Source organism: Patella vulgata, chromosome 2, assembly GCF_932274485.2.
Source record: "Patella vulgata chromosome 2, xgPatVulg1.2, whole genome shotgun sequence".
In the NCBI taxonomy this organism is placed as follows: Eukaryota; Metazoa; Mollusca; class Gastropoda; family Patellidae; genus Patella; species Patella vulgata.
Window position 1 is genome coordinate 84,572,616 of NC_065880.2, and position 22,614 is coordinate 84,595,229.

A 22,614-nucleotide genomic window follows, 5' to 3' on the forward strand; every position below is an offset into this window, starting at 1 on the left:
GGTCAATACCACTCTTGTAACTGAATAATATGTCCCAATCTTTATTCTGGTCAACAAATTGTTGTATTTTACAATATTCCAGTTAATTGATAATACAAATTGTACTATTTTACAATATTCCAATTAATTGATGATACAAACACACCTAATTTAAAAATTTTGAAAAATTCAACATAACGGTTTGAAACGTCTAACGTAAACCTTTTCAAATGAAACTTTGATTTAAAAATATTTCCGAACCCTCTGGACAAGTAAAATAGGATGTAATGGATAATTTACACAACAGGTAGGACACTTAAACATCTAGTACTTAGATAGAGATATTATTTATTTTCTGGAGCTTTCAAGCCAGCAAGAGTGTTATTGTCCCAATAATATGAGAGAGAGAGAGAGAGAGAGAGAGGGAGAGAGAGAGAGAGGAGTCCACTCACACAAACTAGGTCACTTCGGGACTAACACACATGGTTTAATTTTATTGTAATAATTCGCTTGCAATAAGAAAACCCAGCCTACTCCTTGTCATGTACAACCGGGGAATTGAAACCACGCCAGTTGAATCAATGACAGACTTTATGATACAACACGCACACGTTAACCATTCGGCCATCAAATCCCCCCATGGCAATTAAAACAGAATCTTGAAAGCTAATTAAAGTTGGGAATCCTTGAAACTGGTTTCATATTCAGTCAGACTTTGCACCAATACGAGCACGATCGACGTCACAATTTAAAGATGGTTGTCGTTTTTGTTCTTAACAGAGTTAAACGTTCTTTGAATAAGGTCAAAACGTGGTTTAGTTAGGTTGTTCCGATTTATCATGTGGGAAGCTCCGTACAACTTTCTTTTTTTTTTTTGTTAAAAGTCGATCAAAAGTCAGCTTGTTTACAATTTTCGTATATATTTTATTTCTAACATCAGCTCTGTCAACTACACAATAAGTTTTATTACAATCAATCACAATATTTCCGCTATATATTGATCTTAATTTCAGAACTTAGACAGATTGTCATCCACAAAACAAATTAACTCATAAAATGCAATAAAATTGAAAATGCTCTAATTGTATCAGCAGCAAATGAATGTTGGATGCAAACACAAGAGAGAGAGAGAGAGAGAGAGAGAGATTAAGCACCACTGACATAAACTAGGTAATTTCGGGACTAACACATGGTTCAATTTTATTGCAATGATTCGCTTGCCTGTAGGGGTTTGTGTTGAGTGGACATTAAAACACATCTCTCTCTCTCTCATATGATTTGGTCCGCTTTTCTTTGCGCAAGGTTCTGAAAGAAAATGGGTTTAAGTTCTACTATTCTGCTGGGCTAATGAAGACGGGACAAGGTTGTTCTATGCAAGTTTTAAGCATAAATTATTGTTTTCTATAACAGTTCTCTACCATATAAAAAAAAAAAGATTCTTGAAATAGCCAGATACACACAGAAGATATTCTGACAAACAAAGTAATATCTAATCTTATAATCATTAACCCTTCAAAAAAGAGAGAGAGAGAAATGGGGTTTAACGTCCACTCGACACAAACTAGGTCATTTCGGGACTAACATATGGTTTAATTTTATTTCAATAATTCGCTTGCGCATAGGGGTCTTTAGCAGTGGGAGGAAACCGGAGGACTCAGAGAAAACCCACGAGATTGGACAGGCCACCCTACTCCTTGCCACGTACAACCGGGGATTCGACCCTTCAAAAAACGTCAGTTTCATCTTGAAATCGATCTGCCAGGTTTCTTACTATTTTTATATTTGGTTTTAAATAGGGAGCATGCATGTAAAAGTGTCCCTGACAGTTGGAATACGATGCATTAGAATAGGCTGTAATGCCGCTCTCTGGCTAAAATTTCCCTCATAGCAGGGAAAACGTCTTTATTAGTCCAGTTTGTGCAGAATAGTAGGACGCGATAAACCCACTTCATTTTGTTTGTAAATGAAATGGGGTTTAATGTCCTACTGTTCTGCTCCTATACTGGGCTAATGATGACAGGCATACGCCATACAGTGTGCTATGAGGGAAATTTTGCCCGGGCAGCGGCACTATCGCCTTCTCTTATATCCCATTCCAACTGCCAGGTGGTCTTTTATGTGCATTCCAATATATACACCGGACCTCAGTTTACCGTATCATCCGAAGGACTAGACAGCTGTCCTTGTCAGGCCCTCCACATTTTGTTTGTAAGTAGAACATAAAAAAAAAAAAAATTATTTTCTCACACGTATATAATATATTCACCACCCTTGTTTCATATTTTTAGTCATTTGGACAAAAAAATTGGTCATGCATGAACACAACAACTCTACATAGATACACTGGGTTGGTCAACCATAAAACATCTGATCAACATTCCTTCCACGTCTTGTTGTACAAATAATAATTTGATGTTTTCTCGACAAAGTTATCATATCAGAAAAATATTTCAAATATTTTCATGTGAAATAAATCCAACGTCAGCCAATTGCATTTTTCGGGCAATATGTAAGAGCTATTAATGTTGTAAAAATTATTTAGACATTTATTAACCTGACTAGACCATAATCAATTCTTTATACCATCAGAATGGCCGAGATTTAAATGGATTAAAAAGCGGTTGAAATTTAGCCAAGTCTCAAAATACAGAGAGAGAGAAATGGGGTTTAACATCCACTCGACACAAACTAGGTCATTTTGGGACTAACACATGGTTCAATTTTATATCTATAATTCTCTTACGCGTAGGAGTCTTTAGCAGTGGAAGGAAACCGGGGGACCCGGAGAAAACCCACAAAGTTGGATTTCGAATAACAAACACCGTAATAAACAATGTATGCCCCATCTTGTCAAAACTTCAAATAGTGATAATTTCACTCAGAATAAAGTAATTTGAATAAAATTTTCAATATATTCATTTTGCATTATCTATTTTTTTAACTATAACAAGAACGGTCAGCTTTTTATCTAAATCTTACATAATTTATCTTTAATCAAACAGCTTACTCTTATACTTTGATTACCAACTCAGGGGATCTTTAACGTGTACACTGAAATAAGTTTTTGATCCATTCTGTATGACTAGACACTATACCTTGTCAAATACACAGGAATACAAAAGCAATAAAACCATATCTTTTAAACTGAACAATACTGGCACCAGGTGGATTGTGCCTGACAAAGTGTGAATTAGTGCCTGACAAAGTGTGAATTAGTGCCTGACAATGCAACAGGTGCTTTTAATTCAAGGCCTGCTTTTGTATTCCTGTGTATTTGACAAGGTATAGTGTCTAGTCATACAGAATGGATCAAAAACTTATTTCAGTGTACACGTTAAAGATCCCCTGACACATGCTAACCATTCTACCATCCAACCTTCCCTATAGCGTAATATAAATTTTAATATTATTCTAAACTACTGATAAGTCATCATTGAGCATGATTTCAAAAATATGTCAAGTCAATTATGGTAGTATTTCTAACCACAAAGATAAGTCTGATTAACCCATTTTATTGGATAAATTCTGTAACTGGGTATCCGTGTATTAATGTGTGAAACTTCTATTGACCAATCGTTTCCATTAGAACAGCTATCTATAATTGATCTATCTATATATATAGCTACCACACAATAAAATTGTCAACTTTTGTCCTTTAACCTATTTACAATATATATATATTTACTATATTGTAAACTAAATTATTCGTTTAAAAAAAAAAACAAAACATTGTTGGCCTACAAAAAATGTGTTGTAGAGTCGCAATATTTATTACTTTGAATTACATCATCTTTTCTGATAAGCGAGTTATGTCAAAAGGAGGAATGCAGGTTAAAAAAAGGAAATGAAATCACAAAATGTCACCTTAACTTGTTAAACATACATTATGCAAGAGTTAAATCTGTCTATTGCAGGTCTTTCTTTAGGCCTGAAATGTTATCTAAATTATTAATTTGACATTAATTAACCTGTTCAGACCATAATCAACTCTAGATGGCATCGCTAGCCTGCGATCTTTAGTGGATTATGAGCCGATTTACTGCATAACTTTCCTTCACGATTTAACGATTAAATGGTTAATCGAGACTATGGTGTTTATCGTACTGACTTTAGTAATGATGATCAAGGCTAGACGGAAATTTCAATCGCTTTGTTCTCGGTTCATAGTAGATCAATTTGAATGAAATTTTCAGCAAATTGCCTTTACATTATCTAGTTTTTAACTATCATAGTGAGAACTGCCAACTCGTTATCGAATCTCCCATAATGTATCTTTAAAAAAAAAAAAAAAAAAAAAAAAATGAAATCACAAAATGTCAGCTTAACATGTGAACAGTATCCTGTAAACAATTTCTTTTATGCAATGTAATCAACTCCAATACTGTAACTTCTTGCTTTTCTCTATCAAATAAATGAAATGAAATGGGATTTAACGTCCTACTGTTCTGCTTTGACTGGGCTAATGAAGACGGGCATACGCCATACAGTGTGCTATGAGGGAAATTTTGAGTGGACAGCGGCACTACGGCCTACTCTTATATCAAATTCCAGCTGTAAAGGGATGAATGACTAGGAAACCGCAGGACCTGGATAAAACCCATGAGGTTGAACAGGCGACCCTACTCCTTATCACGTATAACCAGGGAATCGAAACTAGCCAGTTGACTCAATGATAAACCTTATGATACAACATGCACGCGCTATACCATTCGGCGATCCAATTTATACCAGTGGGGTCCCTAAAGAACCTAGTTTAATGACCAACAACCATCAGAAGAAAGGACCTTTAATAATAATACAGCGCACTTGGACCTTTAATAATAATACAGAGGACTTGGACCTTTAATAATAATACAGAGGACTTGAACCTACAGAGCAGTTGGACCTTTAATAATAATATAAAGCACTTGGACCTTTAATATTAATAGAGAGCAGCTGCTCACTACGCAGCAATTTTTAAGTATAAGGAAGTTGTGATTTACATGATGCAAGAAACTAAGAGGAATAAAAATTGAGGAAATAAGTGTTGATGATTTTAAATCATTCAACTTCCTTAATATATGATACATGAGGAACAAGATAATAACCAAATTATATCATCAATTACGCTTTATTGACCGAATTATAGACCGAATTATAAACGTTGAACCTGTACCCCTTCCATTAATAAAATCAGTTTTTACACATGAACTTCAGTCATTTAAATACCATTCGTTTTAACTTAAAGGTAAGGCATATACATGGAAACCAGTTTATCAACATTACACTCCCCTCTTTTTATGCTATTATTAAAGTCACACACCCCTCTTTTTATGCTATTATTAAAGTCACACACCTCACAACCATATATTAAATATAAGTATATGAAAAGCCAATTACATAATACACAATTGGCATGTCTGTAGTTTTGAGTGCAATGGAATGGAAGGGCGGGGGGCCAGAGTGGGTCTACCCGACAACCTAAGACTTTCTTTTAAACTACAAATTTTATCTAATCCATTTTTACAAGGGAAAAAAACTCTCGGCAGGTGGATGGCTACTCAGTAACTAATCTCTTATAAACAAAATCAAAAGAAAATAAATGGAGTTTAACCGCCCACCATTTTGCACTGGCTGGGTTAATGAAAACAGCTGTAATAAACAAAATCAAATGAAAAGAAATGGGGTTTAACAGTCCACCTTTCTGTACCTAATGAAGACAGCTTTTAACAATTCTTTAATTGTCAAAAGAATTTAACACTAAATGTATATTAAGGAATTGATAAAACAAGGATGTGTGTTAGGCCTTTACTAGCAAAAAACACTCCCTTTAACCCTATCAAGTCAAGCAAAGATGTGGTAGGCCTTTACCCCTAAACCCTATCAAGTCGAGCAAAGATGTGGTAGGCCTTTACCCCTAAACCCTATCAAACCAAGCAAAGATGTGCGGTAGGCCTTTACCCCTTAACCCTATCAACAAATCAGATATGTGGTAGGCCTTTACCCCTTAACCCTATCAACAAACCAGAGATATGAGGTAGGCCTTTATCCCTATCAATGACCAGGATAAAACAAATTAGTTGTACAAATGACTGAACAAAATCTTTGTAACGTAATTTTCTAATTTCTTTCGACATTTTAGTTTTGAATCTTTTGAATATTAAAATGTCTCCATTGTGACAGTTGTATGAATCGTGAACATGAAATCTATTACAACAATATCACGAACAATCGTATCATGTTATACAACCTATTATCATGTCTAAAAATACACACTAAAAACATAGAATGACATGAAAGTTCTAGTCCAAAAAAAAAAGAAAAAAAAAGTTGATTAATTCACAATTACTTTTTTTTTATTTAAAATATGCTTTCGACAGACCGAGTGAAATAGGTTTGTTTTCTCTCACAGATATGGAAAACAAGCAAGGTTACAAATGGGGACGTTATATGCAGTTATCTATAATCTAGAGATATTGTTTTCATCCAAAGCATTTACATTATTCTTTGAAGATGTATCTTTTTAATGTATTACTTGTATTCAGTGTAATGTATTATTAGATTTAAAGGTATAGGATTACTTTTAAATGTACATGCTGTCCTTAAAGGAGCTAAATCCCTTATATTTGGGACCAAGAAATTGACAAAAGTCTCAATCGAATAGCAATCTGTAGTGTCTGGTTATTCCAGTCTACACCGATGGTATTTATTGCACATGACTTGTGGAATATTTCTAGCCTCATTCTTCCAGTCCCTCATTACAAATGGCGTTGAAAAGCGTTATGGTACACAATAAATGGTAAGATTACAACATCAGTGTTGATTTAAATTGACAAATAATTTGTGTTTTCAATGTCAAAGACTTTGGATGAAAATGAGTTAGAGACTTGGCTACTTTAATTGATGTCTTTAAGCAATAAACTTATATGCGAGACAGTCAAAATATCAAGTCTAAAAGTAAAAAATAGCTTAGAATTTCCAAATATCGACCCAGAAAGGCTTGTGTTTTGAGGGGGAAAAAAAAGGTGAAACCTAAAATTTTACCACTGCTTAGAATTTTTGTATATCAATCCAGAAAGGCTCGTGTTTTGAGGGGGAAAAAAAGTAAAACCTAAAAGTTTGCCACAGCTTAGAATTTCCGAATATAAATCCAGAAAGGCTCATGTGAAGTAAAAAGACAAATTAACCGTAGTATAACAGTGTAAAATCATTAAATTTTTTTTTTTTGTTAACTTTTGATCATATTTATAATGTCATAGTTACATATTTTTAGCAGATATCTAGACATTTAGAATCACGATATAACCAGCTTATTGCGTGGCAGCTTATATCAATATGAGAGTTACTGCTACAGAAATATTTCATTTTACATTTAGATCATAGCTATATAGGACAACTGTACGAAGAGAATATAGTCTACATCGCAGGACAGACAAACAGGAATGGAAATTATGACCTTGATTTAATGATACCTGTCATCATGGACTGGCCTCCAGCTCTTGTAACTCGATGCAGTTAGCGCAATTAGGTCTTTGACAGATATTTCTACATCTCAAATACATGATTTGTCGATTCAAGCCAGTGTAACGAGACTATTTTCCCTGGAAACGATTTGCAATAGATATTTCTACATCTAGAATACATGACTTGTCGATTCGAGCCAGTGTAATGGGACTATTTTCCCTGGAAACGATTTGCAGATATTCACCTGCTATCATTAAACACAAAATCAAGGATCGGTAAACTTTGCAGCAAATCTGTATTGTTAAATCATATTACTGCACACGCAACAGAAACATTGGTGCAATAAATAATTTCAAAATGCCACATAAACATAAAAACAATCCAGTGTTCTATAAAGCAAGGAATGTAACCAATGTTTATACTATTTACATGCACAAGACATCACTGTCAATGCCATGACTTAAACATACATTATGCAAGAGCTAAATCTGCCTATTGCAAGTCTTTCTTTAGGCATGGAATGTTATCTCAATTATTAATAAGATATTGATTAACTTATCTAGACCATAATCAACTGTCGATGCCATCGCGAGCCTGCGATGTTTAGCGGATTGAAATACATATTGTGAAGTATGATTAAACGAAAAAATGGATAACCGAGACTTGTTTTTTATCCTAACGACTTTAGTAATGATCGAGGCTAGCCTAAAATTCAATCGCTAATATCTTGGTTCAGAGTTGAGCAATTTGAAATTTTCAGCATATTCTATTTACATTATCTATATGTTTTTAACTATAATAGCAAGAACTGTCGATTCTTTATCTAATCTCCCATAATGCCCTTCTAATAAATGATAAGGCCAGCTCAATTTTTCGTCATGGGTCACGAGATGTAAACAGGACTAGCACTAATCCCAACCCTAACCCTGTACCTATAGCCCCAATGCTTACCCTAACCCACAATCTTGCCAACAATCATGTATCCTAACCTTTTTTTACATCTCAGCGACCTTGACAAAAAATTGAGCTGGCCTTAACTAATAGATTTAGTCCACCTAAAATGGAAACTGAAAGGCACCAGAGAAATTGTACCTGACAAAGCCTGAATTAGTGTCTGACACTATTCGCGACAGATGGCATATAAAAGCACAGTTGGTACAGATTTTCAATTGATATTAAATTACTTCGTACATATTGTATTGTATGTGCTTTGTATTTATTATTTTTATTATTCAAATATAGAGAAGAGAATGGGGCTTAAAGTCCACTTGACACAAACTAGGTAATTTCGGGGCTAATATATGGTTAAATTTTATTCAATAATTTATAGGTTTTAATCTTAAATACCTGACCCTAACCCTAAAATGTAAAAGTGGGGGAAAGTAAAAGTGATGGAATATCATGATCGCAGACATAATTTGACACAGAACATATGAACACGGAGATAAAGTTACTATACTTACAGGTTTTAAGTTCATGAGGTGGAACCATAACTGTTTTTGGCAATGACATGTCACTAAGAGATGATATTTGAGACGTCAGTCCGTATGATGGCGGCATATAATACGATGGCCAGTAATATGCTGAATTCCAATGAGGGGGGACGTAAAGTGAACCATAATTTGCATAGCTATCCACACTGATGGTTGATGATGGTGTGAGATTCTGCTCGTAATAAACTGTAACCGTCACATCCATTCCCGTCAGATCCATGTACACGCTATCCGGAAAAGGATTATCGTCATAACGATTTCTTCGATGCGAGATTCCAATATCCCATAATTGTTTGACTGGTGCTTCCGTCAACTCGTCTGCCTTCTGTACACTTATAGCCACGCGATGTGGCGTCGTCTTTGGTCGTTTGGCGTTGACTTGTCTTGTTTCTTCCGACTGCTCATAGTCGGGCGTTATAGTGATATTTGTTATTTCATCTTCTTCAGATTCGTCGAGACTTTCCTCTTGGGATGTCGAAACCTCTACGTCAATTGTGGAATGGATATCGAAACTATCGGGATGTGATTGACTGGGTTTTGGATCGGAAAACAGATTATGACCAGGATAGTTATAGTACTGGTAGTTCGTCCACGCGTTCATACATTCGGAACATTGGGACGGAGCGCAATCATAACGAAACAGGGGAAATCCTGTCGTATAATTGGCCAGTCTCTCGAGCTCTTCTGGCAGGAACTGGAAAGTTGCGGAATTGTCAACGATTGGAATAATGTCTCCCGAATCGGATAAATTCTCCACACTGGAGGTTATTGAAGAATACTCACTTTCGGAATCGTCTATGGTCCCACTATCGGATTTTTCACTACTGTTGTATAAATCATTACAAATAAGGTCTATATTATCTCTATTAATAATACTACGGGAAACTGTACCATCGCTGGTTTCATTTGAGCAATTCACATTATTGAGTGGATCTGAGTTTTTCTGATACGGAGTTGCCTCCCTTGATAAGTTATAGTCTATACTGCTATTATGCTTCAAATGAGCTTTCTCTATATTGGAAATTAAGGCATTAAGATTTTTATTGTCCTTTTGCTTGGCTTTCTCTGAAAGTTTGTGAGCATTTTTAAATTCTTTGAACATAGTTTTGGCAGAATAATGATAGTATGGAGGAATGTAGCTACCATAATATTGGTCGTCATGAGCAACATGATCAATGGGAGAAGATGGCTCCGAGTCAATTTCCACACTACTCTGTCGATGTTTGATGGACGATTTTAACGTGTCCTTAAGACGAATAACTATTGGAGATTTAGTCTTGACCGGTGGCCGCTTCCATTTGCCTTTACGATTATGTTTTTGTTTTTTAGAGTTATGTCCCCTGAAATTGGTTCTTTCTTTTTCACAATTAAGACAAGCACTCATTCCTTCCAATCTTCGATTAAAACTCTCCTGGGTCACAACTTCCAAATTGGCACTAACCACATCCCGTTTGATGTGTTTGGAATCGCGTACTTTGGAATCTATCATATTTAGTTTCCCCATTTTGTAAAACACTGTTATTTAATTTAACCCAAACAAAATTAAACACACACCAGCTAGTCTGCTTTGTTTAGCAGACCACTGAATAAAATGGCTCCAAAATCCTAATAATGTGTTCCTCTCACATCTGCACCTCCTAACAAAAAGCCCGTTAAATTTAATCTAATCACCTGGTATTGTGTCTGCACCCCCTAAAAAGGCCTGCAGGCAAGTACAGATAGCAATATCCGCGCGGTAAAACTACAACTAGTTTACACACACTAGCAGAACAATGTCTTTGTTAACTCTAACGAGAGTGTGACTAGTCTGTGCACGTGTTGATGTGTGAGCGAGCCGTTAGTTGGCAGTAGTATTATAATTATTGATCTCGGGTCTTGTACGTTTTAACAATGAACTCTTCATCCACTCTACACTTGTATTGAACTAGGCCTCACTCAGATATATATATATATTACTATTGGTATATATATAATGTTGATGGAATAGTTACTAGAATATAAATATCAAGAGAAGATATTAGATACAGGGAGTCTGGTAGTAATATTACACAGTTAACCATCTTAATATCAATATAATAACATGTGTAGGTAATATTACTACATACTTTTATAGATAATATGTATACTATGTTGTGAACATCTGCAGGTGCCCTTATATTTCATTCTAACTTATCCTATACACACACTCATACATAACATAACCTTATATACCATACTTATACACAACATACTCTTATAATCCCAAGTAAAATATTTTTTGTACAATGTATAGAAGATGAACTTGCATACTATGTTGTGAACATCTGCAGGTGCCCTTATATTTTATACTTATACTATATACACACTCATACATAACCTTTATATACCATACTTATACACAACATACAATAAACATACTCATATAATCCCAAGTAAAATATTTTTTGTACAATGTATAGAAAATGAACTTGTGGCCCTGAAATCTCATCTCACCTCACCACCTGACTTTAAACTCTTATAAAATATATAGTGATTAACAACTCACCTAAATCACTCTCTATAAATACACATGCATGTGCATTCTATACAAGTCCATCCATGAGTTGTATTTTTGTTAGAGAAACACAGCGAGTTGTTTTCACCCCCAACTCACTTCTGTTTCTCCTCAAGTCACTGCCACTATTTAACCCTAACACACTGTAAAGTAGCACACCTTAATTTGGTGAATAATTTAAACACTTTACTAAAACACTAGTCATTTAAATATCACACTTCAGTTCATTTGTTATTCATACTCTTGATTTCAAATCTAGAAAGAAAGAACCATTTCACTTGTTAAAATTACGATGTACATGTATTGCATGTAGTTGAGGATAAACTATTATTATTATTATTATTATTATTATTGACTGGCTCATGTCACATTAGTCCTATACTCACAAAATCTTAAATCAAATCATAAATTCATTGAGCTTGATAACAATAATAGAATATTTGTCGGATTGTCATGCTTTTTAGAATAAAACTTGTGATTGTATCCCAGAAAAACAGTGTTCTGTTAAAAATTCTGGTTTTTACTTTTAATATTAAGTTTATGTATCCTAATATATACTCTTTTATGTCTATATTTCTTTCACTCAAGAATTCAGCAAATCTTAAGTAATTCATTTTTAACAGAAAAGTAAATTTTCACTCCAGAAGTTTTCATATATTAAATAAATATTTATATCATTAAATTTATTCCAACTTTCAGTAATTTGTTTTTACCAGAAAAGTAAATTTTCACTCCAGACGTTTTCATATATTAAATAAATATTTATATCAATAAACTTATTCCAACTTTCAGTCAATTTTTTAATCACACAAGAATAGTTTAGATAATAATTTTCCTTAAATTAACTTTCACTTAATAGGTTTTCAAATCATATTCATATAGAAATATAGAAGTTACCAACACACTCATCCAATATCCAATCAAAGTTTTTGAGAGACACGTGAATTTTAGATACATTTCTTATTCCAAACTTGAAATATATATTAAGTTTGAGTTGATTTAAAATCAGAAATATAACAACAATGTATTATTTCCACAACATAAAGTTATATTTTATAAGTAGATCCATGTTGAAGCACGATTTAACTTGTTCTTATGCAGACGTGAAAGTTAAAAACATTAATATACCTACTTGTGATCTACATCATAAAGTACTCAGCCATCAGCTATCCCTGACACTTACTACCTCTCATTGACTGAACCTAACTTATCTATAGTATATAACAAGGTGAACTCCACAAGCGAGCGTACAGTCACATCTACCAGTAAGCACACTACTACACAACACTCCCTAACAAAGGTTTACACTACATGTAGTAATCCTATTGGATAGTTTATAACCGGGATCATCAACAGCCCAGCAACAATGTAACGCAGTAATATGCCTTAATCTCTCTTACAAAATAACAAAACAAAGTTAATATAGTCTAGTAGTATTGTCCTGTGGCTATTGTTCATATCAGATAATATTAATAAGATCTATTTCTCACATTAACGATTTGGTGTTATGAAAACTTTCTTATTTCAGTAGTTAATCTATCTATTAATTCCTCTTTTTATGTTTAACTTTTTATTTTTCAGGCCTTAGGTTAATCCCTTTTTTTTTTTACATTAACCAATTAATTGATCAGCTTAAGGGGATTAACCATTTAACATAATCACTTGTGTAATTAATTGTCAAGTTCTCAACTAATGGAATTGAAATAATGTTCTGTTATTCTAATCCTGTTTTCTGAACATTAATCCGTTGGGGGTTGGGTTGTTTTTTTTTTAAAATAATCAATTTTAAGGATTATTTTGTATTTTTATTAAATCCTATTTTTAAAAAGTAATCAAATTTAAGGATTATTTTGAAGATTAAAAATACCAGGTGTTGAATTCATTTTTTTTTTATTTACAAACAGTCTTATTAAATATTAATCCCTTTTAGAAATAAATCTTTTACGTACATACTTATTTATGCTTGAGGATTAGGGATTATCCACTTATATATACATGTATATACATACATAATCCATTTTCCTTTTACTACATACCTGAAAAACATGTCATGAATTCAACCGGTCATTTAAGTCCAAACTTCAAACGGTCCAAGTGCAATTACTAAGTTTCCAAGCAACAGCACGTCAATCCATCCAAAGTTAGAATAATTTCTTTCCCAAGAGTCATCTCATTTTATTTCCAAAAATTTATCACAACACACAAAACGTGTGAACTTGTTGTCAATTAACTGGATGCGTGGTTTTCTTTTTCCATTGGTTAATATCACCATGTATTGATCTTCGAAGAACGGACGTGATTGTTGGATTTGAGAGAATTAGTCCATTCAGTTCATTGACTTCTATCAATTTGTTGGTTAACGGAAAAATTAATTGAGGTAGAACAACTACTAACACCTTCATCCGAGTCGCATGTTTTAAGTGTCTGTTCACTGATTGTATAGTAATATCGTAAAACGACCACGTGCAGATTAAATGTAGTGAACTATAGTGTTCTAATTCTGGAGATAAGCTTCTTAACTTTTCAACTGATTCATATACTGGGCATGTCACTCACGAAGCAGATATCCACGCTTTTCTTTATATATATATATATATATACACACATTGTAAAATATGTCTGACTTGTCCTTGTTTAAATGGGCTGGCTTGACAAACTACACTTTACAACCCCCAACCCAATTAATTCACAAATATACTGGTACATACATGCTTCTCTGACTTCATGGATACTAGATCATTCAACCTCCCACATACACAGTAAATTCAGAATACTACGAACAAGGCAACATTATGTATGACTAATATCTTTAAAAAAAAGTATGTTTTACTCGGTTATTTTGCCTCACTCATCAATTTGGAAAGTAGATACACTGTGAAGGCTTGTCAATGAGTCTTGAAGAAAACTATATTAATATATCTATATATTATATACGCACTCACACCTCATATTTTAATTATCCATAAATTACGTCTTTACATCAACAGGATATACTTTACGTGGGTTCAATCAGCTGCTTGTTCCGTTCATATATTCACGGTAATCACTACAATCAGATCTCATAAATCCTGACCACTTCAGAATTTAACGTATGGATGACAGAAAACTTTCTAAGAATTTCTTCAATTACATTCACTTCTTCAGTACAAGGTCACTATTGTTCTCAAAAATATTCCTTAATGAGTTATTCGGGTTAAACAGACTAAAGCAAATTCACAACGAAAACATCAGCTGTTTCTCAAATATATGAAAATTAATTAAAACTTCAATATTTATCGAAATAATCTTCTCAGACGACAAAAGTCTTAAGACGACAAATTAACGAACGGGTCACCAATGAGTTAATTGAACATCACGTTAACATTTAATTAATAATCTGATGAGACTATTCCATTGATGTTTAATGAATTACATACTCTTTATATTATACTATTATTTCAAATGAAGAGTCTATATTGATTGCAGTAGGCCAATTTAAGTAAATGAGACTGAATAAGCCAATCTTGTCCACTGACAAAGACAATGAAGGCTTGATTAGCAAGAACGTTAAACAACTTTGATCACACTTGTCAATCAATTAAAGCATCATCCACTTCAGAGTAACATTTGAGGACTTATAATTTAATTCAGAGAAATAAGTGTTCCTAAATAGAAACGGTCTTTAGTTTTGTTGAGTGTACTGTATATGTTTTTAACACTACCGTTCATATAAATTTTTAAGACTGGATACACAAGATAAAATAAATTATACTGTTTCTATAAGTTTTTAAGACTGGATACACAAGAGTTGGTTGAAAAGTTGTACTACAATGTTGACAATTTTCTATATATAAGTAATTCTCCACCATTAATAGCAGTACTATTCACTATTCGTTACTAAATACACATGCTAATGTTAGACTAGCTAATGGTTCTATATTGAAACAGACTATTACACTGTTTGCATACTGTTTATCAACGTAAATGGTCTTTTGTGAAACGGACTATAACACTGTTTACAAATTGTGTACTTTATTATATTTCATTGAACAAAAATTTCACACTATAAATGCAATTTTCTAAAAGTTACCTAGATCCCGAGAAAAGTAAACTTCAGCAATTCAAGTCCAAAATCAATTAAATAAGTTTTCTTGAGGAGTCGCAAAGGTTAATAAAGTCTCTTTGATGGCCCACAACACTAAACACACCCAGAAAGACACTATCTCTGTGTCCAGTAAAACAGAGGTTATTTGACATCCGACTTTTCTATGCCCTTTAAAAACAATGTTTTACTCGAATACACAAAACAGAGCTTTTAAACGTTACCTAACGCTTGAGAAAAACAAACGGAATTTAACGCCCTGCGAACAAAACATCCAATCTTCAAGTTCTTTTTATTCACTGACAAATATTTTCGTAAGATTTCAGTTTGTTAATTTATGTAATTTCTGTGTATACTGCGTCTCGGAGAGTCAACAGTCTTTAAACCAGATTGTGATAACTTAGCGATGATTAGATTTATCTAGCCGTCAATTTCTTCTCAAGTAATAAGCTTACGTTCAGATGCTTTAAACCTTGATTTTAAGAATATTTCGTCTAACACTCGTGGTTTATTTTCGTTCCTGCCATCTTCAAAAGATAAAATTTCTATGTCGACGTATAATCTGAATATTAACTGAACCTCACAAATTAAGTCGAACAACTATATTATTTTTAAATCTGTATTCTGATGGCAGTTTTTAATAGCCAGTGATATAAAGCTGATTAAATTTCGCTACGACCCTCAAATTTTATGAAGTAAACAATTACGAATTCATCAACCTACATAGTCCACAAGTTACTTTCAAAAGGTGACTTGTAACAGGATCTTTAATAAAGCTCAACAGGTATCATATCTCAGGTATATTAGGGTTACCTATCAAGGTGAGATGAACAATGATATATATATAACAATAGTTCACTAAGCCTGTAATAATAACCTCCTGTTATAAAAAATGGTCTCGGTATGAAGCATGTATCTATTGTGATGTTGACATGCTTTTTGATTAATATTTCAGATTCTCGGCTTTTATCATTCCCGGGGTACACCTGTAGGCCATACAATAACAACTGTTGAATAAATTACAAAAAACACTTGTACAAATCTATTTAACTGAATAATTAAGACTTGGTACACCTGGAAGGTTTGTTGTGTAAAGAATACAAGGCACAGGTTTGATTCTGATCTATCCGATTCGACTAAAAGGACACGTTTCAAGAACTGGGTAGCAATAAATAAAATGTCTAAACGAAACAGAGATAAAGATGGAACAAGTTTTAATTTCAATTCCTTAAATTCAACACTAGGCCCGTATATTATTGAAATCCATTAACTTTATATATGGGTAGTCTACATAAACACTTTGTTTTAGACCATTAGGGTCAGATGACGCCACTTTTCCACACTGGATATTAAAATCGTTCATTTGTTCCTGGAGACTCAACATCCGCTTCCACCTTGAGTGATATCGCAGATATTAAAATCGCGTTATTACACTATATATATAAATAGCCTACATAAACATTTCCGAAGCCTTGATTTAGAACATTAGTTTCGTATGATGCCACTCATCTATGCTGGGTATTAAAATCGTGTTATATATATAGCCTAGATAAAAATTTCTGGAAGCGTTGTTTTAGAACATTAGTTTCGTATGATTCCACTTATATGTGCAGGATATGAAAATCGTTAATAACTTGACAACCACTTTTATAATATGACAAGCATGTGTATCAAACAATATTTTTTTTATAAGTAAGAAAGACATCCAACCGTGTTCGTTATAAATGATGTACTTTTAGAAGTGATGTTTCCTGTGGTTAATTATGAGCTGACATCTCATCCAGCTGTGTATAAATATATTGATGTCTTTTCTCAATAGCTTTGATTAAAGGTGCGATTGAACTCGTTAGTACAGGTGTGCTGATACCTGAAGTACAGGTAAAAATCCACAAGAAACATTCACCACTGGTAAAAGTAGAAACACTATAATCCCTTTTATTTTATGATAAAAACAACCACCTAATGTCCACAGGAATATTTTTACGATGTCAGGTTGTTTTGGTTTTTTTTTTTACACAAGGTGATTACCAATCCTTAAAGTCACAGGTTACAAAAATAAAATGTTGAATGTTTTTTTGATTGTAATATGTCTTTAATTACAAATTGTTTGATATTAAACAATTGCTGTTTAAAAGTTATTATTAATAACACTACACAACTCTAGTTCCCTTAAAATCATAGGTTTCCAAAGAATTACCGGTACACTTAATCCAAACAGTTCGTTGTTGCAGGTATATTGTTCACTGATTTCTCGATGTACAAAGATTTTAAACAGGTAAAACAGTCTACACTGGAAGGTGTGAACTACTGTATTCCTTCTATCATGGTCTTCAGTGAAAGAATTAAATCTATACTGCCATTTCTACCTATATACCGTCACTTGTCATCTGAGCGACATGTCATCATGTCATCAGTAGTTGATTAAGTCACTTTCTCAATTAACACATAATCATCAAAACAAGTTTCTAGTTACATCCATTGACTAGAAGATAGATCAGGGTGTATATATTATGTGGACCTGGATCATGTCATAGTTCAAAATAAATCTATTTATAAATAATTTACATGTAATACTGGTAGTACTAGGAGATAGGTATCTACCTTTAGGCTGCAAATTAAAATCAAACATAAACCATTGATACTTTTGGCCTTTTGGTGTAAACTCTGACCCCTTAAACCCTTGTTTAATCTCCTCTTCTATCAATCTTAACACATGTCATTTATACAATTATCTAATAACTTTCATTTATCCCCTCCTCCGTACACATGTATTATTTTAATGACAAGACTGTATTTTCTTCCCTGGTTTCTTCAAGGTTAGACAGGTGCAAACTATATTTTCATTTTAATTAAACGCACAATTTACGCCTATCTTTACTCGATTTCTTTTTTTTTAAAATAACCGTCAATCTTACGAAACAGTGACGTCACACACAAATCACATTAAAAGTCCTTGATATTGTGTTAAAATTTTAAAAATCAACAATTCTTTGTCCTTTGTCATTAGTTCGATATGTTGTTGAAATTGGAAAAATCCACACCTTTTTGCACCTAACGACGCAACTTTTTGCACTTAACGAATGAATAAAGGCATAACCGAAAAACAAACAGATTTCAATGTTTAATGGTAGAAAAAAGTTGGTCTAATGAGATGGAAATAGCTGATAACTTCACATGAAAACACTTTTTTTTTAGATTTTTTATTTGCTGGTAACGGATCAACAACTACGTGTGTTGTTAATATTCTGTAGGTACACAGAAGTAAAAATCAATTTAAAATAGCTGCTAACTTCACATGAAAACACTTTTTTTTAATATTATTTGATAATGCTGGTAATGGTTGAACAAGCTATTGGTTCCAATCGATCGTTTGTTGTCGTATTGTTTAAATTCTGTAGGTATGCAGAAGTAAAAATCAGTTTAAAATAGCTGATAACTTCACATGAAAACACGTTCTGTTTTCTTTTTTTTTAAATTTTATTTGATTATGCTGGTAATGGTTGAACAACTATTGGTTCTAATCAACCGTATGTCCTTATATTGTAGGCAGAAGTTTAAAATAGTTTAAAATTGCCGATATCTTCACATGAAAACACGTTCTTTTTTTTAAAAATTTTATTTGATTATGCTGGCAATGGTTGAACAACTATTGGTTCAAATCAACCGTATGTCCTTATATTGTACGCAGAAGCAAAAATCAGTTTAAAATAGCTGATAACATCGGTGAGATTAATATGTGGCCTTGAAAGTTTTTTTTTTTTTCTAGCTGTATTATGTGGGTAATACTTGACTAACCATAGGTTAGAAGATTAAAACTACACAAATACACGTAATGTAACGGTTTAACGATGACCTTTTTTTTTTCTATCTTTTTTTTCCCCTATTCTGTTGTCTCTGTATCTTACATGTTTAACATCACACTCAAAATAAAATATTTCCAATTCTTTTCATCCTCTGCATTGATATTTTTATCAAATCTTTTCCTGCTCAGTTTTCGACAAAATCCTACACAAACCGACACTGTTATTTATAGAAAGAGTTCTAATAATACAATACCCAACAACCTTATCTCAACACTCGTCAATAATCATTCCACGAGCACCTGCAATATATATTGATCCACAATCCACTCCAGAAGAAAAGGAAAACGACCTCAACACACCCCGTTCCAATTTCCTCCCGTTTGTTACAAGAAACTAGGTAAGAAACGGAAGGAGGCCATTTCTATAAGATATGTATTATGACCTAATGTTTATTATAATTTGTGGTCATGTGATTCAGGGTTAGAGATCATCTTGTGGTCCATCTTAACATAAATTATTCGTTCTTGTGTTTGCCATGTTAACAGATGATAGCATTCAACATGCCTTTAACACCCACAATTTGTGACTAACATATATCGTGAAGATTTTTGAAAAATAATAATAATAATAATAATGAATATTGAGAGAGAGAGAGAAATGGGGTTTAACGTCCACTCGACACAAACTAGGTCATTTCGGGACTAACATATGGTTTAATTCTATTTCAATAATTCGCTTGTGCGTAGGGGTCTTTAGCAGTGGGAGAAAACCGGAGGACCCGGAGAAAACCCACGAGGTTGGACAGGCGACCCTACTCCTTGACACGTACAACCGGGGATTCGAAACCACGCCAGTTGACTCAATGACAGACTTAATGATACAACGCGTGCACGCTAACCATTCAGCCATCCAACCCCCCAATGAATATTGATATTGCACATATTCCATCCAAAAAGTAAGTTCATGGCACAGGTTTATTTAATTCAATCAGATGAGATTTTAGTTTTAATTTTAAAGTTTCGAAACATTGCTATGTTTTGAGATTCACAGGTAAACAATTCCACAGTCTTGTGGGTTTTGTCTGGGTCCTACAGTTTCCTCTCACTGCTAAAGACCCTTACGCACAAGCGAATTACTGAAATAAAATTAAATACCTGACCACTGTTCAAAAATTAATCATTATACATCAATAATCAATTAGGTTGTTTATTTTTTTAACAGTGATCAAGAAATTAGATGCTTGTAAAATGGACACTCATTATCAAAATTGAATGGTCAGCTTTAAACTAAACACAAATGTAAATTAGATGATTTTTTGGTGATTTTAAACTATTTTTAAACAAAGATTTGAAATTGAATGAATGTGAAAGAATTTAGTGCTAAATACACCAGGTTAAATGATACTCGGATTACAGTGCCACAGATCTGTGCACCTCACACCTAAAACTCGCCATAACAGAGAGTTTCATTGGATAATCCCTCACATTAACCAGAACATGGCTTATATAACAAATCATCCAGATCCTAGTGTTGTGAACACAAGTAAAACAAAATTCTGAACCGATTTACTGCATAACTTTCCTTCACGATTTAACGATTAAATGGATAATCAAGACTATGATCTTTATCGTACTGACTTTAGTAATGATGATCAAAGCTAGGCGGAAATTCGATCGCTTAGTTCTCGGTTCATAGTGGATCAATTTGAATGAAATTTTCAGCAAATTGCCTTTACATAATCAAGTTTTTAACTATTATAGTGAGGACTGCCAACTCATTATGGAATCTCCCATAATGTATCTTTAAGCTGTAAATTGGCAAACAATAAGTTTTGATGTTTGGCCAAATGTGTTAAATCTTCTAGAATATTTGACAAAGAAACCTGCTGGAGCTTATTGTTAAACCAATTACTGACGAAATAAACATCATTCCAGTCCATTATATTTTATGTTTTATTATATTACAGTTGAATATAGCTCGGAAATAAACCAGCAAATAAATCAACATATTTACAATAATATACAGGTCGTTAAATATAGGTTACGATATTTCAAGCATGAACTTCAATAATAACCACTATTCAACTAAGTCACCTTTGTAAATTGACAGTTAATAATCAGCATGCATTAAATTTAATTCACCTTTTGTAATGCAATGGAATTGTCAATCAGCATGCATTTAATTTAATTCACCTTTTGTAATGCATGGAATTGTCACCACGGTCTGTCAAGTCCTTATAATTATCTGTCTATGGTTTAAAGGAGCTAAATCGCTAATTATCTGTCTATGGTTTAAAGGAGCTAAATTGCTAACATTTGGGACGTAGAAATTGACACAAGTGAGTTGCAACTCATATAATACTGTAATATGAATGTATATAAACTGATTTACATTCAATGGTTTCCGTTTTTACTCCAATTTCAAATCAGTCATGTTCCGTGAAATAAGCCAGCAGTCTCAATCGAATGCAAATTCCTAGCGTCTGGTTATTCCAGTCTACATACACCATTTGGTTTGGTGCAATATGTCTAGCCTCGTTCCTCTTGCTAGAACTGGGGCTGAAACGCATTATGGTACATGATTCGTGTACCAATGGTAAAATATTTATTTTGACTTAAATATTGGATATCAGAAGCCCATCTTTTTCCTGTAAGATCACAGCATCAATGTTGTTTTACATTGACAAATAATTCGTGTTTTCAATGTTGAAGATTTTGGATGATATTGAGTATTAGAGACTTGGCTACTTTAATTATGGGTTACCCTAACATTGATATGAAATCTTAGAGCCTAGTCCTCTTAACTAGTAATCTAATGAGAATAAGACTGTATTGGAATAATGTGTTAATATATTATTACATGTATATATTTAAACATACATTATGCAAGAGCAAAATCTGCTTATTACAAGTCGTTCTTTAGGCCTGAAATGTTATCTAAATTATCAATTAGACATTAAGTAACTTATCCAGACCATAATAAACTCTCGATGTCAAGGCTAGCCTTCGATGTTGGCTGGATTAGATTCCTATATGCCGCTAACGGCCGTTGATAATTAAATCAGAAAAAGTGGATAATCGCGACTATGCTGTTTATATTAATGATTTTAGTAATGATGACCGAGACTATGCAAAAATTTCGCCCGCTTCTTTCTCGGCTCATAGTGGATCAATTTGACTGAAATTTTCAGCAAATTACCTTTACACTATCTAGTTTTTAAGTATTATAGGAGAACTGCCATCTCTTTATTATTATTGTTCGATTTATATAGCGCTTCATTAC

General features: G+C 33.3%; 1 protein-coding gene across 6 annotated transcripts in view; it reads right to left on the reverse strand.

The window, feature by feature from the left end:
* The window catches only part of LOC126812086 (CCR4-NOT transcription complex subunit 6-like), a 121,725-nt gene that overhangs the window by 14,692 nt on the left and 84,419 nt on the right, over positions 1-22,614 (reverse strand). For 2 of the 6 annotated variants that reach the window (XR_008786005.1, XM_050538274.2), the window contains exons 1-3: positions 12,581-12,699; positions 11,440-11,703; positions 8,886-10,905 (exon numbers count right to left, since the gene is read on the reverse strand). The exons of 1 other annotated variant lie outside the window; for it this stretch is intronic. Coding sequence is in view for 3 of the 5 variants with exons in the window: in XM_050538274.2 (XP_050394231.1) it covers positions 8,886-10,419 (1,534 nt within the window). In the remaining 2 variants the exon portion in view is untranslated. Of the gene's footprint in view, positions 1-8,885; positions 11,005-11,439; positions 11,704-12,580; positions 12,700-13,484; positions 14,277-22,614 lie in introns of those variants that run through there. 3 more of the 6 variants (XM_056098684.1, XM_056098687.1, XM_056098685.1) reach the window with 3 other exon arrangements.